Source organism: Piliocolobus tephrosceles, chromosome 16, assembly GCF_002776525.5.
Source record: "Piliocolobus tephrosceles isolate RC106 chromosome 16, ASM277652v3, whole genome shotgun sequence".
NCBI classification, from domain to species: Eukaryota; Metazoa; Chordata; class Mammalia; order Primates; family Cercopithecidae; genus Piliocolobus; species Piliocolobus tephrosceles.
In genome coordinates, this window is record NC_045449.1 from 7,882,193 (window position 1) to 7,898,162 (window position 15,970).

Below are 15,970 nucleotides of genomic sequence, written 5' to 3' on the forward strand. Positions count from 1 at the left end.
TCATGTAAACACTGACTGTCAGTTTGCTCAGTCCTAATGAAACTGTATTAGAAGGATGGGGGGTGAGAAAGGTTTGCAAATGGGAGCAAACTAGGAAAGAAAATGAAATCCTATCTTCCAGGCCAGGCACAGTGGCTCACACCTGCAATCCCAACACTTTGGGAGGCCGAGGCAGGTGGATCACAAGGTCAGGAGTTCGAGATCAGCCTGACCAACATGGTCAAACCCCGTCTCTACTAAAAATACAAATATTAGCCGGGTGAGGTGGTGCGTGCCTGTTATCCCAGCTACTCAAGAGGCTGAAGCTGGAGAATCGCTTGAACCTAGGAGACAGAGATTGCGGTGAGCCAAGATTGCACCATTGCACTCTAGCCTGGGTAACAAGAGCGAAACTCCATCTAAAAAAAAAAAAATCCTATCTTCCATAGGGGGAAGCCAATATTTGCCTAAAGCTGAAAAATCATTAAATAAATCAACGCACACATGCTATTTTGAGATGTAGCGGTTTAGATTATCAAGGAAAGTAGTGAAAGTTATTGTCTTTCATGACAGGGAAAGGACAGAAGTGGAGCAGGAGGCAGTTGTTGGTGAGAGATTTGTAGAACTATTTGACTCTTTAAATCATATGCATCTACAACTTTAATGAGACTATTAGAATTTAAAAGGAAGAAAAAGAGAAGACAGGAAAGAGGAAGGAAGGAAGGGAGGAAGGGAGGGAGGGAGGGAGCGGGGGGTGGGAAACAAAGGTCTGGTGCAGTGGCTCATGCCCGTAATCCCAGCACTTTAGGAGGCTGAGGCGGGTGGATCACCTGAGGTCAGGAGTTTAAGACCAGCCTGGCCAATGTGGCAAAACTTTGTCTCTACTAAAAATACAAAAAAATTAGCCCGGCATGGTGATGGGCACCTGTAATCCCAGCTACTCAGGAGGCTGAGGCAGGAGAATCGCTTGAACCCAGGAGGCAGAGGTTGCAGTGAGCCGAGATGGTGCCATTGCACTCCAGCCTGGGCGACAGAGCAAGACTCCATCTCAAAAAAAGAAAGGTAGGCAGGAGCCAAATCATTCAGGGGTTCAAAGATAGGGTGCACATGACTCAATGGACATTTTTGAATCTCAAGTAAACCCCTTTCCCAATCAGGGCTCAGATTTCTTCATCTATATCTTGAGGGGTTGGATGACGACTCCTGTTCAACCTGTCTGAGATCATCATGAGCTGTAGGACAGAACGTAATAAAATATTTAAACGATCAAGGGCGAAGGTTCTATTTTTCCCACCTTTTAAGTAGGAAGGGTAATGTGTTGTAACAAGGTTTGAGACAGGCACATCTCATATGTGAGCATAAAAACCCAACCATCAGGCTTACCAAGTACAAAAGGATCAAGGGCAATGGTTCTAAAGAAGAATCACCCTACTGTAAAATGTAGATTCCCTGGCTAAGCTTCTGGGGAGTCTGCCTTCTTGGTGTGAGGCAGGACTGGGGAACTGGCTTTCCTTTTTTTTTTTTTTTTTTTTTAGACAGAATCTCACACTGCTCATTCTGCCACCCAGGCTGGAGTGCAGTGGCATGATCTCGGCTCACTGGAATCTCTGTGTCCGGGGTTCAAGCGATTCTCCCGCCTCAGTCTCCTGAGTAGCCGGGACCATGGGCGCCCACCACCAGGCCCAGCTAATTTTTGTATTTTTAGTAAAGATGGGGTTTCGCCATGTTGGCCAGGCTGGTCTCGAACCCCTGACCTCAAGTGATCCACCCACCTCTGCCTCCCAAAGTGCTGGAATTACAGGCGTGAGCCCCTGCACCTGACCCGGAACTGACATTTTTAACAAGCATTCAAAGACATCTGATGCCAGCCGTCTGCTTGCCATACGTTGAGCAATGTTACTCCAGAATAAGTCCTTGGAGGTGCAGGATCACAGGTTTAATTGAGATAAAACCGCAAATCAATTCCCCTTTTCAGGGAGAAAGTGTCCATTTGGTATTGATATGTTTTGAGCACCCCTTTAGCATTAGATAATCTTCTGGAACAGGGAGCAGGCCGCAGGCAACAGAATCTACCTGGAATTGAATTACACTGTTTGGTTTTCATTGCATTCTCCTTTATTCTTACCTTCTATTATGGGAAATGAAACAAATTTTCGATTTACAATAATTACACAAAGTTTCCTTTAAAATAGATTCACTGAAATTTCTAAGTATCCAAGGATGTATTTATTTTAGGATGAATAGACAATAAAGCATTTTTACTTTTTCCTAGACTCACCGGATTTGGGCACATGGATACTTGCAATATTGATTTGTATTATTAGAGTGATCTAATTATCACAAAAGGAGCTATAATCACTAACTTATTATATATAATAATGGTTACTGGTACCCTTACAATAATGTACAATCCAATGTTTAAAAATTATACCACTTAAGTTTGGTTTGATCCTATCAATTTTCAACAAATGTCTTGGGAGGCCGAGGCAGGCAGATCACGAGGTCAGGAGATCGAGACCATCCTGGCTAACACGGTGAAATCCCATCTCTCCTAAAAATACAAAAAATTAGCCGGGCATGGTGGCGGGCGCCTGTAGTCTCAGCTACTCAGGAGGCTGAGGCAGGAGAATGGTGTGAACCCGTGAGGCGAAGGTTGCAGTGAGCCGAGATTGAGCCACTGCACTCCAGCCTGGGCGACAGAGTGAGACTCCGTCTCAAAAAAAGAAAAAAGAAACAAAAATTTTTTTCAATAAATGTCTTAAAATTTAAAAGCAGGCTGATTAGTTTGGAACCAGACTACAAGTAGAGCTAACATTTGGTGAATAAGAAAACATCACACTACATCTTGGATGTATGAAAGAAAACTTGACCATTTGAAGATATATGAATAAAGAAATGTACTATAAATACTACTTTAGGAAAAAAAGAGAGTGATCTATAAATAAAAACATTTGACGTATTTGAAAACGTGTGGGTCTTGCATATGATTCACATGAGAAATCTAAAATTCAACCTAGCAATGGATAAGAATTAAGAATGGATGGTTTGGGCAAAGGACATTAACAGACATTGCTCCAAAGGTGATACATGAATGGCCAAGAAGCACATGGAAAGATGCTTAACATTACCAATTATTAGGGAAATGAAGATCAAAACCACAATGAGATACCAATTCAAGCCCATTAAAATGTCTATTATCAAATAAACAGAAAATAACAAGCATTGGTGGACAAACTAGAACCCTCCTCCTGCACTGCTGGTGGGAATGTAAAATGTTGCATCCATTGTGGAAAATAGTATGGTGGTTCTTCAAAACAGTAAACATACAGACTGAGTGTGATGGCTCAAGTCTGTAATCCCAGCACTTTTGGTGGCCAAGGCGAGTGGATCACCTGAGGTCAGGAGTTCAAGATCAGCCCAGCCAATGTGGTGAAACCCCGTCTCTACTAAAAATATGAAAATTAGCTGGGCATGGTGGCAGGCCCTGTAATCCCAACTACTTAGGAGACTGAGGCAGGAGAATTGCTTAAACCCAGAAAGCAGAGGTTACAGTGAGCAGAGATCATGCTACTGCACTCCAGCCTGGGCAACAGAGTGAGACTCAGTCTCAAAAAAAAAAAAAAAAAAAAAAATTAAACATACAGTTACCTTATGCTCCAGCAATTCTACCACTTGGTATATATCCTAATGAACTGAAAGTAGGAACTGGAACATGCAATACTGGTTTTCTGTTCCTGCGTTAGTTTGCTAGGGATAATGGCCGCCAGCTCAATCCATGTTCCTGCAAAGGACACGATCTCATTCTTTTTTTTTTTTTTTTTGAGATGAAGTCTTGCTCTATTGCCTAGGCTGGAGTGCCATGGCATGATCTCGGCTCACTGCAACCTCCACCTCCTGGGTTCAAGCAATTCTCCTGCCTCAGCCTCCTGAGTAACTGGAATTACAAGCAGGCGCCACCACGCCCGGCTTACTTTTGTATTTTTAATAGAGATGGGGTTTCACCATGTTGGTCAGGCTGGTCTCAAACTCCTGACCTCGTGATCCACCTGCCTCAGGCTCCCAAAGTGCTGGGATTACAGGCGTGAGACACTGCACCTGGCCACGATCTCATTCTTTTTTATGGCTGCAAAGTATTCCATTGTGTATATGTACCATGTGATAAGTCACTCTCACTTCAGTTGGCCTTCATGAAACACTGGGACAGACACAATGGCACAAAGTGTCTGTCAGCATCGTTCTCCTCCTACCTCACTGACTGATCTTTGCTGCTTCCACTCCTTTGCATGACTTCCAAATATCAGAGGGCCTTAGGGCACAGCTCGTGCCTCTTCTCTCCACTTATAGGATATTCTCTGCCCAGTGATCTTCACCAGCCTGTGGTATAGATGCACCTGTGTGCTTGTGACTCGAAGATGCACACCTGCAGTCCTGAGCTCTATGCCCATATGTGAGTTCTCCACTTGGATGTCTAATGGTCATCTCAGACTTAGCATTTCCAGACTGAAAATCCCAAATCTGTTATTTCCTGAAAGCCCAAATCCGTAACTTCCCCTTGACATCTCTTCCCCAAATCCCTCCCGCACTGTGCTCTTGCCTTTCCCTCCTCCAACAAGCCAAGCTTTTCCTAACTGCAGGGCCTCTGCAGGAACAGTTTCCTCTGCACAAAACTCTCTTCCCCGGACAGATCCTTTCACCTCCTCTGAGCCTCTGAGGGCCTCCTTTCCCATCTCTGCTTCTCACTCCTTCACATCAGTCTGTTTCATCTCCTTCACCACACTTACTTACTATCATCTGAAATTATGTATTGGTTTACTTATTTTCTCTCACACTTCTTTTTTTTTTTTTTTGACAGAGATTTGCTCTGTCACCCAGGCTAGAGTGCAATGGCACAATTTCAGCTCACTGAAACCTCCACCTCCTGGGTTCAAGCGATTCTCCTGCCTCAGCCTCCTGAGTAGCTGGGATTACAGATGCCCGCCACCACTCTTGGCTAATTTTTTTGTATTTTTAGTAGAGACGGGGTTTCACCATGTTGGCCAGCAACTGTGCCCAGCCTCACCCTTGATTTTTAATCTCCATGAAAGCAAGCACTAGGTCTTGCCTGGGCCTTTATCCATAGCAGTGACCATAGCGTCTGGCACAGAGGTAGTTCTGAACATTCATTATTGAATGAAATAAAATAATGAATCTGGGCCAGGCGCGGTGGCTCATGCCGGTAATCCCAGCACTTTGGGAGGCCGAGGCAGGCAGATCACAAGGTCAAAAGATCAAGACCATCCTGGCCTACATGGTGAAACCCCATCTCTGCCAAAAATACAAAAATTAGCTGGGCGTAGTGGTGCTCACCTGTAGTCTCAGCTACTGGGGAGGCTGAGGTGGGAGAATCGCTTGAACCCAGGAGGTGGAGGTTCCAGTGAGCCACGATGGTACCGCTGCACTCCAGCCTGGTGACAGAGGGAGACTCTGTCTCAAAACTAACTAACTAACTAACCTAACTAACTAAATAAATAAAATGAACGTAGGCCCAAGAAGAGTTGTGGGAAGAGGGGTGATGTTTCTGCAGAGACTTCTAAGGCTAAGAAGGAAAACAAACAGAGGTGCTGTGCACAAATCTACCCCCACCCCAACTGGGTCCCAACTCTGGCTCTCTAGCTTGGCACCATCACTGAAAGGCCCCCCCGTTCCCGAAATCTCAGGGTATTCTTAGACCCTCCTGTTCCCAGCGCTGCCAATCCCCCGCCCACCCTACCTTAGTTGCAAGTTCCAGCCTCTCCACCCCGCCCCTCCCCGCCCAGAAGCGGATGTGCTTTTTAGAGGAGTCCACCGGGCTATTGTCAGTGACAATAACCAGGGGTAGAGCGGGGCGTGTCCCAGGGGTGAGCCCAGCTCTGCAGCCTTGTGCGCAGTAGACAGCTGGTCCTAGGCTGGCACCATGGCCGATTTCAGGGTCAGGGTGTCCACCGGGAAGGCCTTCGGCGCTGGCACACGGGACAAAGTGTCTGTCAGCATCGTGGGGACCCGGGAAGAGAGCCCCCCAATGCCCCTGGACAATCTCGGCAAGGAGTTCACTGCCGACGCTGTGAGTGCGTGGGAGTGGGTAGGGGTGGAGGTGAAGGGGGCGAGCAGGAGGGTCCGGCCTAACGCATACTAAAACCTCCCCTCAGGAGGAGGATTTCCAGGTGACGCTCCCGAAGGACGTGGGCCAAGTGCTGCTGCTGCGCGTGCACAAGGCGCCCCCAGCGCGGCCCTTGCTCAGGTCCCTGACCCCGGACGCCTGGTTCTGCCGCTGGTTCCAGCTGACACCGCCGCAGGGCGGCCCCCTCCTTTTCCCCTGCTACCAGTGGCTGGAGGGGGCGGGGAGCCTGGTGCTGCAGGAGGGGACAGGTGAGGGGCGGGCCGGGCTGGGGCTGTAGGGGGAGCACAGGAAGGGGTTGGGGACTGGGGGTTGGAGAGAAGGGCAGGTGAAGTGGAGAGGTGAGCTGGTGTGGCCACCTAATAGCCAGCAGAGGAGGGAGGCTGGCGGGGCCTTGGGGAGGGGGAGGTGGCAGCCTGGTATAGGAGAAACTGTACTTACAGGAGGAGGGGACCTGGTAGAGGGTAGCAATCATGGGGACGGTGTGGCTGGGATAGTGATGGGGAGTTTATCTCCCCGCGGCAACCTACTCCCCTTCTCCCACAGCCAAGGTGTCCAGGGCAGACCACCACCCCCTGCTCCAGCAACAGCGCCAGGAGGAGCTACAGGCCCGGCAGAAGATGTACCAGTGAGGAGGGGGTTACTTTGGGGGAGGGGTGCCCAACGGATGAGGGGCAGCTTGAGTGTCCTGGTCATGACAGAGATTAAAAGCCCCTGCCTCCACCTCTCCTATCAAAGCTGCTCCTGGGACCAGCAGCATCGGCAGGAACATGCAGAAATGCAAATTCTCAGGCCACCTCCAACCTACTACACACTGAGGGTGCAAAGTGGGAATTTTTGTTTTGACAAGCCTTCCAGATGACTCTGGTGGCCACTGACGTTTGAAAAACACTGCTCTAGGGCCAGGTGCAGTGGTGGCTCACACCTGTAATCTCAGCACTTTGGGAGGCCGAGGCAGGCGGATCACCTGAAGTTTGCAGTTCGAGACCAGCCTGGCCAACAGGGCGAAACCCCATCTCTACTAAAAATACAAAACTTAGCTGGACATGGTGGCAGGCACCTGTAATCTCAGCTACTTGGGAGGCTGAGGCAGAAGAATAGCTTGAACTCCGGTGGCAGAGGTTGCAGTGAGCCGAGATCATGCCATTGTACTCCAGCCTGGGCAACAGAGTAAAACTCGGTCAGAAAGAAAGAACGAAAGAATGAAAGGAAGGAAGGGAGGGAGGGAGGGAAAAGAAAAACTCCTCTAAATGCCTTACCTTTGCTGGTGTCTTCCTTGTCCTGGGACTTTTTCATGCATCATCTTGTATCCTCCCAGAAATCTGAGTAGAGCAGAAACACACCTCTCAAGCCCCAGGAAACTCACCCTCCAGGGCTAGCAAGGGGTGAGACGGGGGCTCTTTCTGTGCTCTGGGCTCAGCATTGGAGGTCAGAGGGGAAAACTGGGACTTGGAGACTGTAGAGGAGTTGGAGCCGCTAGTGAGGATTCCCTTGGCACAAAGCCAGGAACTGCACTCAAGAGCAGACTTTCAAAAGATCTTGATCTGGCCAACTCATCTGCCGTCTAAAGCCTGGGCTGCAGGCTTTTGTTCCTGGTCTCTGGGATCAGAGCAGCCACAGGTTCATTTGGTTCCTGGTGATTCTCCATGTGTCATGAATTCCACCCCTAAGGAAGCCATTGCACCAAATCTGCCAGCAGCAGCCCCAAGAGAGGGAATAGACATTGAGGTCTACTGTGTCCTTGGAGACCCAGGGTCAGCCTAGGCTTGCGAAAATGAGCTGTGAGATCTTAGACCAATTATTTCATCTCTTTGATTCTTATTTTCTTCTGTAAAAGAAACTAAGAATACCAATCTCGTTTGGGTTAGGAGGAACAAATGAGAAAATGGTTAAGAATGTAGCTAGTCAGCTGCCAAGCCTTGCACAAATGTGTGCTCTTGCTGTTGTTCCTATCTTTCAGTTAACTCTGTTCCAACACTCTAGGCTCTTATAATACGTACAGTGAGGCCTCAGATCCATAGCAACAGCATTGCCTGGGAGCTTGTTAGAAATCAGAATCTGCATTTAACCAAGATCTCCAGGTGAGAGGGATTAAAGTCTGAGCGGCAGGGTTTGGCCACCACCTGGTGGCAGTGTACTTTAATTGCAAATTTTTCTTTGAAGTTGAAAGCTCAAACCCAAAAGCAAATTTTGAATGAATCAAAGAATGAACGAGTGAGAGGATGACTGGCTAGGGGTCATCAAGTTTGCAGAGACATGGTTTTACCATTTTGCTGGAAGGTCTTTGGCTGTGTTGCTTGTTTGAGAATAGAATTTAGAGATGCCTTAGGTGGCTCCCCCTAAGCCTAAACTGTGGAGGCTGAATTGCCTCTCTATGGGACGCCTACCAAAGGCAACTGAAACCTTCTGTGCAGCCCCTGTCCCAGGATAATCTCCCTTCTACAAGTTGCATCTGTGTTAGTCGGGACTTTTATAGTTGTAAGAACAAAAGCTAACTCCAACTAGCAGGCAGAAAAAACGAGTTTGTCAGCCAGACACAGAGGCACTTACAGAAACACAGGCAGGAATTGTCCACCCAGTGGAAAATGGCCATAGCTAACAGTCTGTGTTTACTGCTGTAATCCACATGTCCAGAGAGAGACCACCTCTCAGGCTCAGCCCCAATTTCAAATTCCCTGGAAAGGACTCTGATTGGTGCAGTTCTAGTCAGGTGCTCAACTCTGGACCAATCACCCTTGACCAGGGGAGCCAGCTCACTGTGGGAAAATGGCAGCTCCCTTGCAGCCTCGTGTAGAATGGAAGGGCAGATCCCAGGAGGGCCCTCCTTGGCTGAAGGGGTCTGACTGTGACCAGGCCCCCCCAAGGGGACTGCCACTCCATCTGCCCTAGTGAAGGGGCTCCCTGAGGCCTCTTGCTGACCACTTTCCCTCTCTACCCTCCAGGTGGAAGGCTTACAACCCAGGCTGGCCTCATTGCCTGGATAAAAGGACAGTGAAAGACTTGGACCTCAATATCAAATACTCCACAGCCAAGAATGCCAACTTTTATCTACAGGCTGGCTCTGCGTGAGGATGCCCACCCTGCCCTGCCCCTAGGCCTCAGATGCCCTGTGACCCCTGCCTTCTGCCCTCCCCTAGTCAGTTCCGCCACCCTCAGTGATATGAGTCACATAGTCCTATCCAGGAAACAGCCTCCTAGCCACTACCAATCCCACAGAGCAACAGCTACCTTAGGGGCGGTGACTATCTTAGGCCCAGAGGCTGGTTCAGGATCCCAAGAGGCATAAGGCTGGCTGACAGGGAAGGGTCTCCCAGGGCCTCCTGCCCACTCCCCACCCCTCACATCCCCTGGCAGCTTTGCAGAGATGAAAATCAAGGGGTTGCTGAACCGCAAGGGGCTCTGGAGGAGTCTGAATGAGATGAAAAGGATCTTCAACTTCCGGAAGACCCCAGCAGCTGGTGAGGAGCTTGGGCCAGGGATCCTGACCTCTTTCCTGGGGCATCGACTCCTGTGGCTGTCCAGAGTCTCAGAAAACCAAGCACCAATTTGCTATGTAACCCTGAGCAGGCCTTTGCCAGACCTTACTTTTCCCCACAGAGACAAAAGAGAATATGGACGGAGGGGATCCCTGACCTTCTAACGCCTTCTAATCCAACAGACATTTGTTGAGCTGCTGCATATCAGACACCGGGTTAGGGGCTGCATGGTTCTTCATGGGCTCACAGTTGAGCAGGCCAGTTGGTGTTAATTAGACTCAAAATCAAATAATTCGTTACACTGTGAAACATGCTCATTGGATCCAGTGAGTGTGTAAAGGGGGCACCTGCCGTACCCTGGAGAGGGCCCCAGGAAAGCTCTCCCAAGGGGGTGAACTATGCTGAGACCTCGAAGTTGAGTAGGCCTTAGCAGTGCCAAGGATGGGCTGTGGGGGCAGAGAGCAGTTCGGGGAACAGTCAGTGTGAAGGCCCTGAAGACAGAAGGATCAGCCATCTTTGGAGGAAAGAAAACACCACTTTTCTTGGTCAAAGTGTAATGAGCAAGAGAAGGAGGGTGAGAGAAGGAGCAGGAAGGTGCGCAGGGGTCACACAGGACTGTGCTGGCCACGGCAGGACTTGGGTCTTTCCTCAGCCCAGTGCTTGACTGGTTGCCAGCAGGGGAATAATGTGGTCACTATGCACTGCTCAGGGGGAGTTACTGGAGGGCAAGAGGCTATGAGAATCTGCTATGAGGCTCTGGCTGTGGTCACCAGAGGATGGTGACCTCAGTAAGGCAGTGGCAATGCAGTGGAGTGGATGGGTGGACCGAGAGGTACTCAGGATGGAGAATCAATGGGATTTGATATGTTGCCAAGAGTGATCTCCAGGCTCCGGCTGGGCATGGTGGCTCACACCTGTAATCCCAGCACTTGGAAGGCCAAGGTAGGTGGGTTGCATGAGGTCAGGAGTTTGAGACCAGGCTGGCCAACATGGCAAATCCCCATCTCTACTAAAAATACAAAAATTAGCCGGATGTGATGGCACATGCCTGTAGTCCCAGCTACTCAAGAGGCTGAGGCCTGAGAATTGCTTAAGCCTGGGACATGGAGGTTGCACTAAGCCGAGATAGCCCCACTGCACTCCAGCCGAGCAAGAGAGTGAGACCCTGTAAAGAGAGAAAGAGAGAGAGAGAGAGAGAAGAAGGAAAGGGGGTGGAGGGAGGGAGGGAGGGAAGGAGGAAGCCAAGGCAGACAGATCACTTGAGCCCAGGAGTTCGACACCAGTCTGAGCAACATGGAGAAACTCTGTGTCTACCAAAAATACAAAAATTAGCCAGGCGTGCTGGTGTGTGCTTGTAATCCCAGCTACTTGGGAGGCTGAGGCAGGAGGATCGCTTGAACCCAGGAAGCAGAGGTTGCAGTGAGTCGAGGTCGCACCACTGGACTCCAGCTTGGGCAACACAGCAACACAGCCTATCTCGAAAAAAAAAAAAAAGAAAAGGGGAAAGAAGAAAAGAAAAAGAGAGGTCCTCAATCTCCTCTGTAGGCAACCAGATGGGGATGGAGCTGCCATTTCCCAAATATCAGGCAATGGGACCAACCTGAGCTGTAGGAAGAATCTGTATTTGGTCTCCAACATGTTGCATTTGAGTTATGCAGGACGGGTGTTAGGCAGACACTGGGATGGATGGGCTGGGGACTCTGATGTGCTGTTGGATGTAGAGGCAGTGACTGAGGACAAGGGGCAGGGGAGGTAACCCCGAGGACCCACTGTGAAGGTTAGGCAGAAGCCTGTGGGAGCTGGGGTGACCCTGTCCCCGTGTCCCCCACCCCCTGCAGAGCACGCATTTGAGCACTGGCAGGAGGATGCCTTCTTCGCCTCCCAGTTCCTGAATGGTCTCAACCCTGTCCTGATCCACCGCTGTCACTACCTCCCAAAGAATTTCCCCGTCACTGATGCCATGGTAGCCTCAGTGTTGGGCCCTGGGACCAGCCTGCAGGCTGAACTAGAGGTAAGGGGTGCAGGGATCCAGGCTCTTCACAGTCCCATCTCAGTGCCTTCGCACCCTTCCCCTATTGGAGACAGAGGGACGCACTCACATTTGTTAGGGACCTACTATGTTCTGCGTGCCAAGCACACTCTCCCGAAACACACTCCTCTCCCAGCCCTGAATCCTCCCTTCTACCACCCCACCCCCTTCCTTTAGAAAACCAGGTGGTAGCCCCAGCTGTCCTTTCTTCTGCAGAAGGGCTCCCTGTTCTTGGTGGATCACAGCATCCTCTCCGGCATCCATACCAATGTCATTAATGGGAAGCCTCAGTTCTCTGCAGCCCCGATGACCCTGCTATACCAGAGCCCGGGCTGCGGGCCGCTGCTGCCTCTCGCCATCCAGGTCTGCAGTCAGGCAGGGGCAGGGCAGGGCGAGGAGGGTCAGACTGAATGGTTGGCAGACACTCATGGCTGTCTCTCTCCCCACCCGCCTCCCCCCAGCTCAGCCAGTCCCCCGGCCCCAACAGCCCCATCTTCCTGCCGTCTGACGACAAGTGGGACTGGTTACTGGCCAAGACCTGGGTGCGCAATGCCGAGTTCTCCTTCCATGAGGCCCTCACACACCTGCTGCACTCACACCTGCTGTCTGAGGTCTTCACCCTGGCTACCCTGCGCCAGCTGCCCCACTGCCACCCTCTCTTCAAGGTCAGTGGCTTGACAAGGTGGCCCAGCCTGTGCCCATGCCTCTGTGCCTCTTCTAAGCAGCCTTTCCTCACATGGCCCTATCCATGCAAGCCGGGTTGCAGAGCTCCCGTCCGCTTCAGCAGCATCTCCCGGCACAAGCCCCCGGGAGCCTGCTCTCCAGCAGGCCCTGAGTAAGATAAATGAGGTACCCCGGAGAGGCTCCCTTCTTAAGGGAGATCAGACGGCATCAGCAGCCATCATAGAAGCCCAAATCTTAGGAAGGGAAGGGCCTGGGGGTGGCAGGTGCCAAAGTGTGAACATGGCTTTGAGAGACCGACAGGTTTTCTGCAGATAGTTCTGGGATGGGGGAGGGCTGGGTGAAGGCCCCTGTGCTCTAGGGTGGGTTTCCTAGACCCTGCTAACTTCCAGATGGCATGGATTCCAGGCATCTCCTCTGTGAAGGGCAGGATGGCTCCCTCCCAGGGTTCACCCACAGCCGCCGCTCAAATACTCTGATCCTTCTAGACGTCTCCTGGGTCCCGGATGTGGGCCCTACTCTGTGCTCTTACATCCTATCTGGTTGTTTCTGACTATCTGCAGCTTCTGGGGCCTGGCACTCAGAGGTGGGCTCTGGTGGACGGCTCCACTTTGCCAGGCCCACAGGCCCTGGTTTTCCTAGTGCCTTCCCTGCCCAGGGGCTAGGAAATCACAGGTTGCCAGAGCCAGAAGACACAGGGCTCAGCCACATCAGCACCAGCATTTGACAAAATAACCTGAGGCTCAGGGAGAGGGAGGAGCACACCTGAGCTCCCAGAACAAGCTGCTGGTGGAGCCCAGCAGGCACTCCAGGGCTCAGACCCCTGTCCCAGGCCGCCTCCTCTCATTCCTGTTGCCTCTTTCCAAGTGACTTGCAGGGCTGGTACCTCTGTGGGGGAAGGTCTGGGGCCAGAAAAACCCAGGCCTCCCCCAGCTCTGCCGTTCCTGCCCCACAGCTGCTGATCCCGCACACCCGGTACACCCTGCACATCAACATGCTCGCCCGGGAGCTGCTAATCGTGCCAGGCCAGGTGGTGGACAGGGTGAGAGCTGTGTTGGGGTGGGAGTGGGCAGGCCACTCCTTCAATGTGAGGAATTTGAGGTCCTGGGGTAGCAGTGGCCTGTCTCCCCGACACCAGTGCTACCTCCTGCTTCTGGAGCAAGGTCTGCAGGACCCAAGAGTCCTGTCCGTCAGTCCACAGGCATCGGCATTGAGGGCTTCTCTGAGCTGATACAGAGGAACATGAAGCAGCTGCACTATTCTCTCCTGTGTCTGCCTGAGGATATCCGGACCCGAGGAGTTGAAGACATCCCAGGCTACTACTACCGTGATGATGGGATGCAGATCTGGGGTGCAGTGGAACGGTGAGGGGCCGTCCCTGGAGAGCTGAGGGCTGGTCGGGGACACGGGAAGACGGAGAAGGAGACTGAGGCCCCAGGGAGGCTCACGTTGAGGAGGAGGGCCGGACATTCATGACACTAAGCAGAGGCATTCCTCAGAGTGGGTTGGGGTTGGAGGTTTGGCCTGAACCTGGGTACATTGCAGCTTTGTCTCTGAAATCATCGGTATCTACTACCCAAGCAATGAGTCTGTCCAAGATGACAGAGAGCTCCAGGCCTGGGTCAGAGAGATCTTCTCCAAGGGTTTCCTAAACCAGGAGAGCTCAGGTATGGGGACCTCAGCCCTCAGGCGCATTTGAGTGACGCCATCCCTGTGTCCCCCACCCCCTGCAGAGCATGCATTTGAGTGACCCCGCCCCCGTGTCCCCCACCCCCTGCAGAGTGCGCATTTGAGTGACCCCATCCCTGTGTTCCCCACCCTCAAGGCTCACCCTGAAGCCTCCGCAGCAGGGTCCTCAGGCCCCTGGAAGCCCCATCCCAGCCCAGCTCTCCTCGCAGGTATACCCTCCTCACTGGAGACCCGGGAAGCCCTGGTGCAGTATGTCACCATGGTGATATTCAACTGCTCAGCCAAGCATGCAGCTGTCAGTGCAGGGCAGGTGAGGAAAGGCCAGTGCCTGGGGTGGCAGGCTGGTGACCCAGCTCCTCCGCCTCATTCTGCCCTCTCGGCCTCAGTTTGACTCCTGTGCTTGGATGCCCAACCTGCCACCCAGCATGCAGCTGCCACCACCCACCTCCAAAGGCCTGGCAACACGTGAGGGCTTCATAGCCACCCTGCCACCCGTCAATGCCACATGTGATGTCATCATTGCTCTCTGGCTGCTGAGCAAGGAGCCGGGAGACCGAGTGAGTGTGGGGCTGGGGGCCAGGCTGGGCCGAAGTGGGGTAAGGGAAGGTGTGATGTTTACCCTGCTGGCCCAGACTCAACCCTGCCATCAGGTCGCAGGTCCCCTTGCCCCACTGACCCTCCAGTGGGACACATGAGCCTTGGACATTTCACAGCGAAGGTCAAATGGCAAAATGCGATGATGCAGAGCCAGTCTCAGTGGCAAGGGGAATGTGTAATTGTGCTCCTTGCAAATTCCGAATTGAGCTTTCATTCCCCGGAAGCTTCCTGCAGATAAGCTTTAGGTGGCTATCTGTTTAAGAGGAGGGACATGGATCGGGCCCCATCGAGGGCTACTTCAGGTCCCACGCTTGGGGGCTAGGGCCAGAGCTGGCTAAGGCAAGTTGCAGCTGCTCAGATAGTGGGGACAGGGAGTCTGGGATGCAGGACCTCAGCAGCCCCCTCACCCAGCCTGTGGTGGGTCCTCAGAGGCCCCTGGGCACCTATCCGGATGAGCACTTCACAGAGGAGGCCCCTCGGCGGAGCATCACCGCCTTCCAGAGCCACCTGGCCCAGATCTCGAGGGCCATCCAGGAGCGGAACCGGGGCCTGGTGCTGCCCTACACCTACCTAGACCCTCCCCTCATCGAGAACAGCGTCTCCATCTAAACCCCAGGGGAACACAGGCCCAGATAACATCGCTTTGACCACGTCGCTCTAGGATAACTGGCACCCAGAGAAAAGGACTCCTCGGAAAAACAGTCCTCCATGTGCCTCTCCTGGGACGACCAGACTTTGTGTAACTCACCCCCACCACCATACACACAAAAAAAACAGAAACAAAATCAAAACACAGAAAGCAAAAAACCCACCAATCACAGAGTCTCAGGACAGAACCACTGAGCCTTTTGGAGGCTCTAAGCCTCAAAGTGCCTGCAGAGCCCACCTTGAGGTTTTGCTAGTTGGTTTTGTTTTGCATTTTACAGCCGTGGGGGGAGGCATATAATCCTGCCCATGGGCCCACTAGCCTCCACTGATGGGACCTTATGGTCACCCAACTCAAGGACAGCCACCAAGAAGTGGCTGCCAAAGAGGCTGGGCACAGTGGCTCATGCCTGTAATCCCAGCACTTTGGGAGATGGAGGCAGGAGAATCACTTGAGGTCAGAAGTTCAAGGCCAGCCTGGACAACATAGCAAGACTCCCCCTCTACCAAAAAATAAAAATTAAAAAACTAATTGGGCCTAGTGGTGTGTGGCTGTAGTCCTAACTACTCGAGAGGCTGAGACAGGAGAATCGCTTGAACCTGGGAGGTGGAGGTTGCAGTGAGACCAGATCGTGCCACCGCACTCCAGCCTGGGTGACAGAGTGAGACTCCATCTCAGAAAAACAAAAACGAAAACAAAAAATGCCCAAGAGGTGGATTGTGACCTACTGTCTCAGCTTT

The 15,970-nt window shown here is 51.9% G+C and overlaps 1 protein-coding gene and 1 pseudogene across 4 annotated transcripts; one reads left to right on the forward strand and one right to left on the reverse strand.

The window, feature by feature from the left end:
• Positions 1-1,279: 1,279 nt before the first annotated feature.
• LOC111527105 lies at positions 1,280-1,377 on the reverse strand (annotated as a pseudogene).
• Positions 1,378-5,791: 4,414 nt separating this feature from the next.
• ALOX15B (arachidonate 15-lipoxygenase type B) lies at positions 5,792-15,758 on the forward strand. Of its 4 annotated transcripts, none has more exons than XM_023193233.2 (14): positions 5,792-6,058; positions 6,144-6,363; positions 6,659-6,740; positions 9,055-9,177; positions 9,467-9,570; positions 11,427-11,599; positions 11,834-11,980; positions 12,079-12,282; positions 13,254-13,340; positions 13,493-13,662; positions 13,880-13,965; positions 14,197-14,297; positions 14,374-14,544; positions 15,014-15,504. In XM_023193233.2, exons 1-14 carry the CDS (start codon positions 5,912-5,914, stop codon positions 15,191-15,193), a joined length of 1,995 nt encoding a protein of 664 aa, XP_023049001.2. In that variant the 5' UTR covers positions 5,792-5,911; the 3' UTR covers positions 15,194-15,504. The 4 variants fall into 4 exon arrangements, with proteins under 4 accessions (XP_023049001.2, XP_023049002.2, XP_023049000.2 ...); XM_023193232.3 differs by having other exon boundaries at positions 5,813-6,058; positions 13,844-13,965; positions 15,014-15,758; XM_023193234.2 differs by lacking the exon at positions 13,254-13,340 and having other exon boundaries at positions 5,798-6,058; positions 13,844-13,965; positions 15,014-15,758.
• The last annotated feature ends 212 nt before the right edge of the window (positions 15,759-15,970 follow it).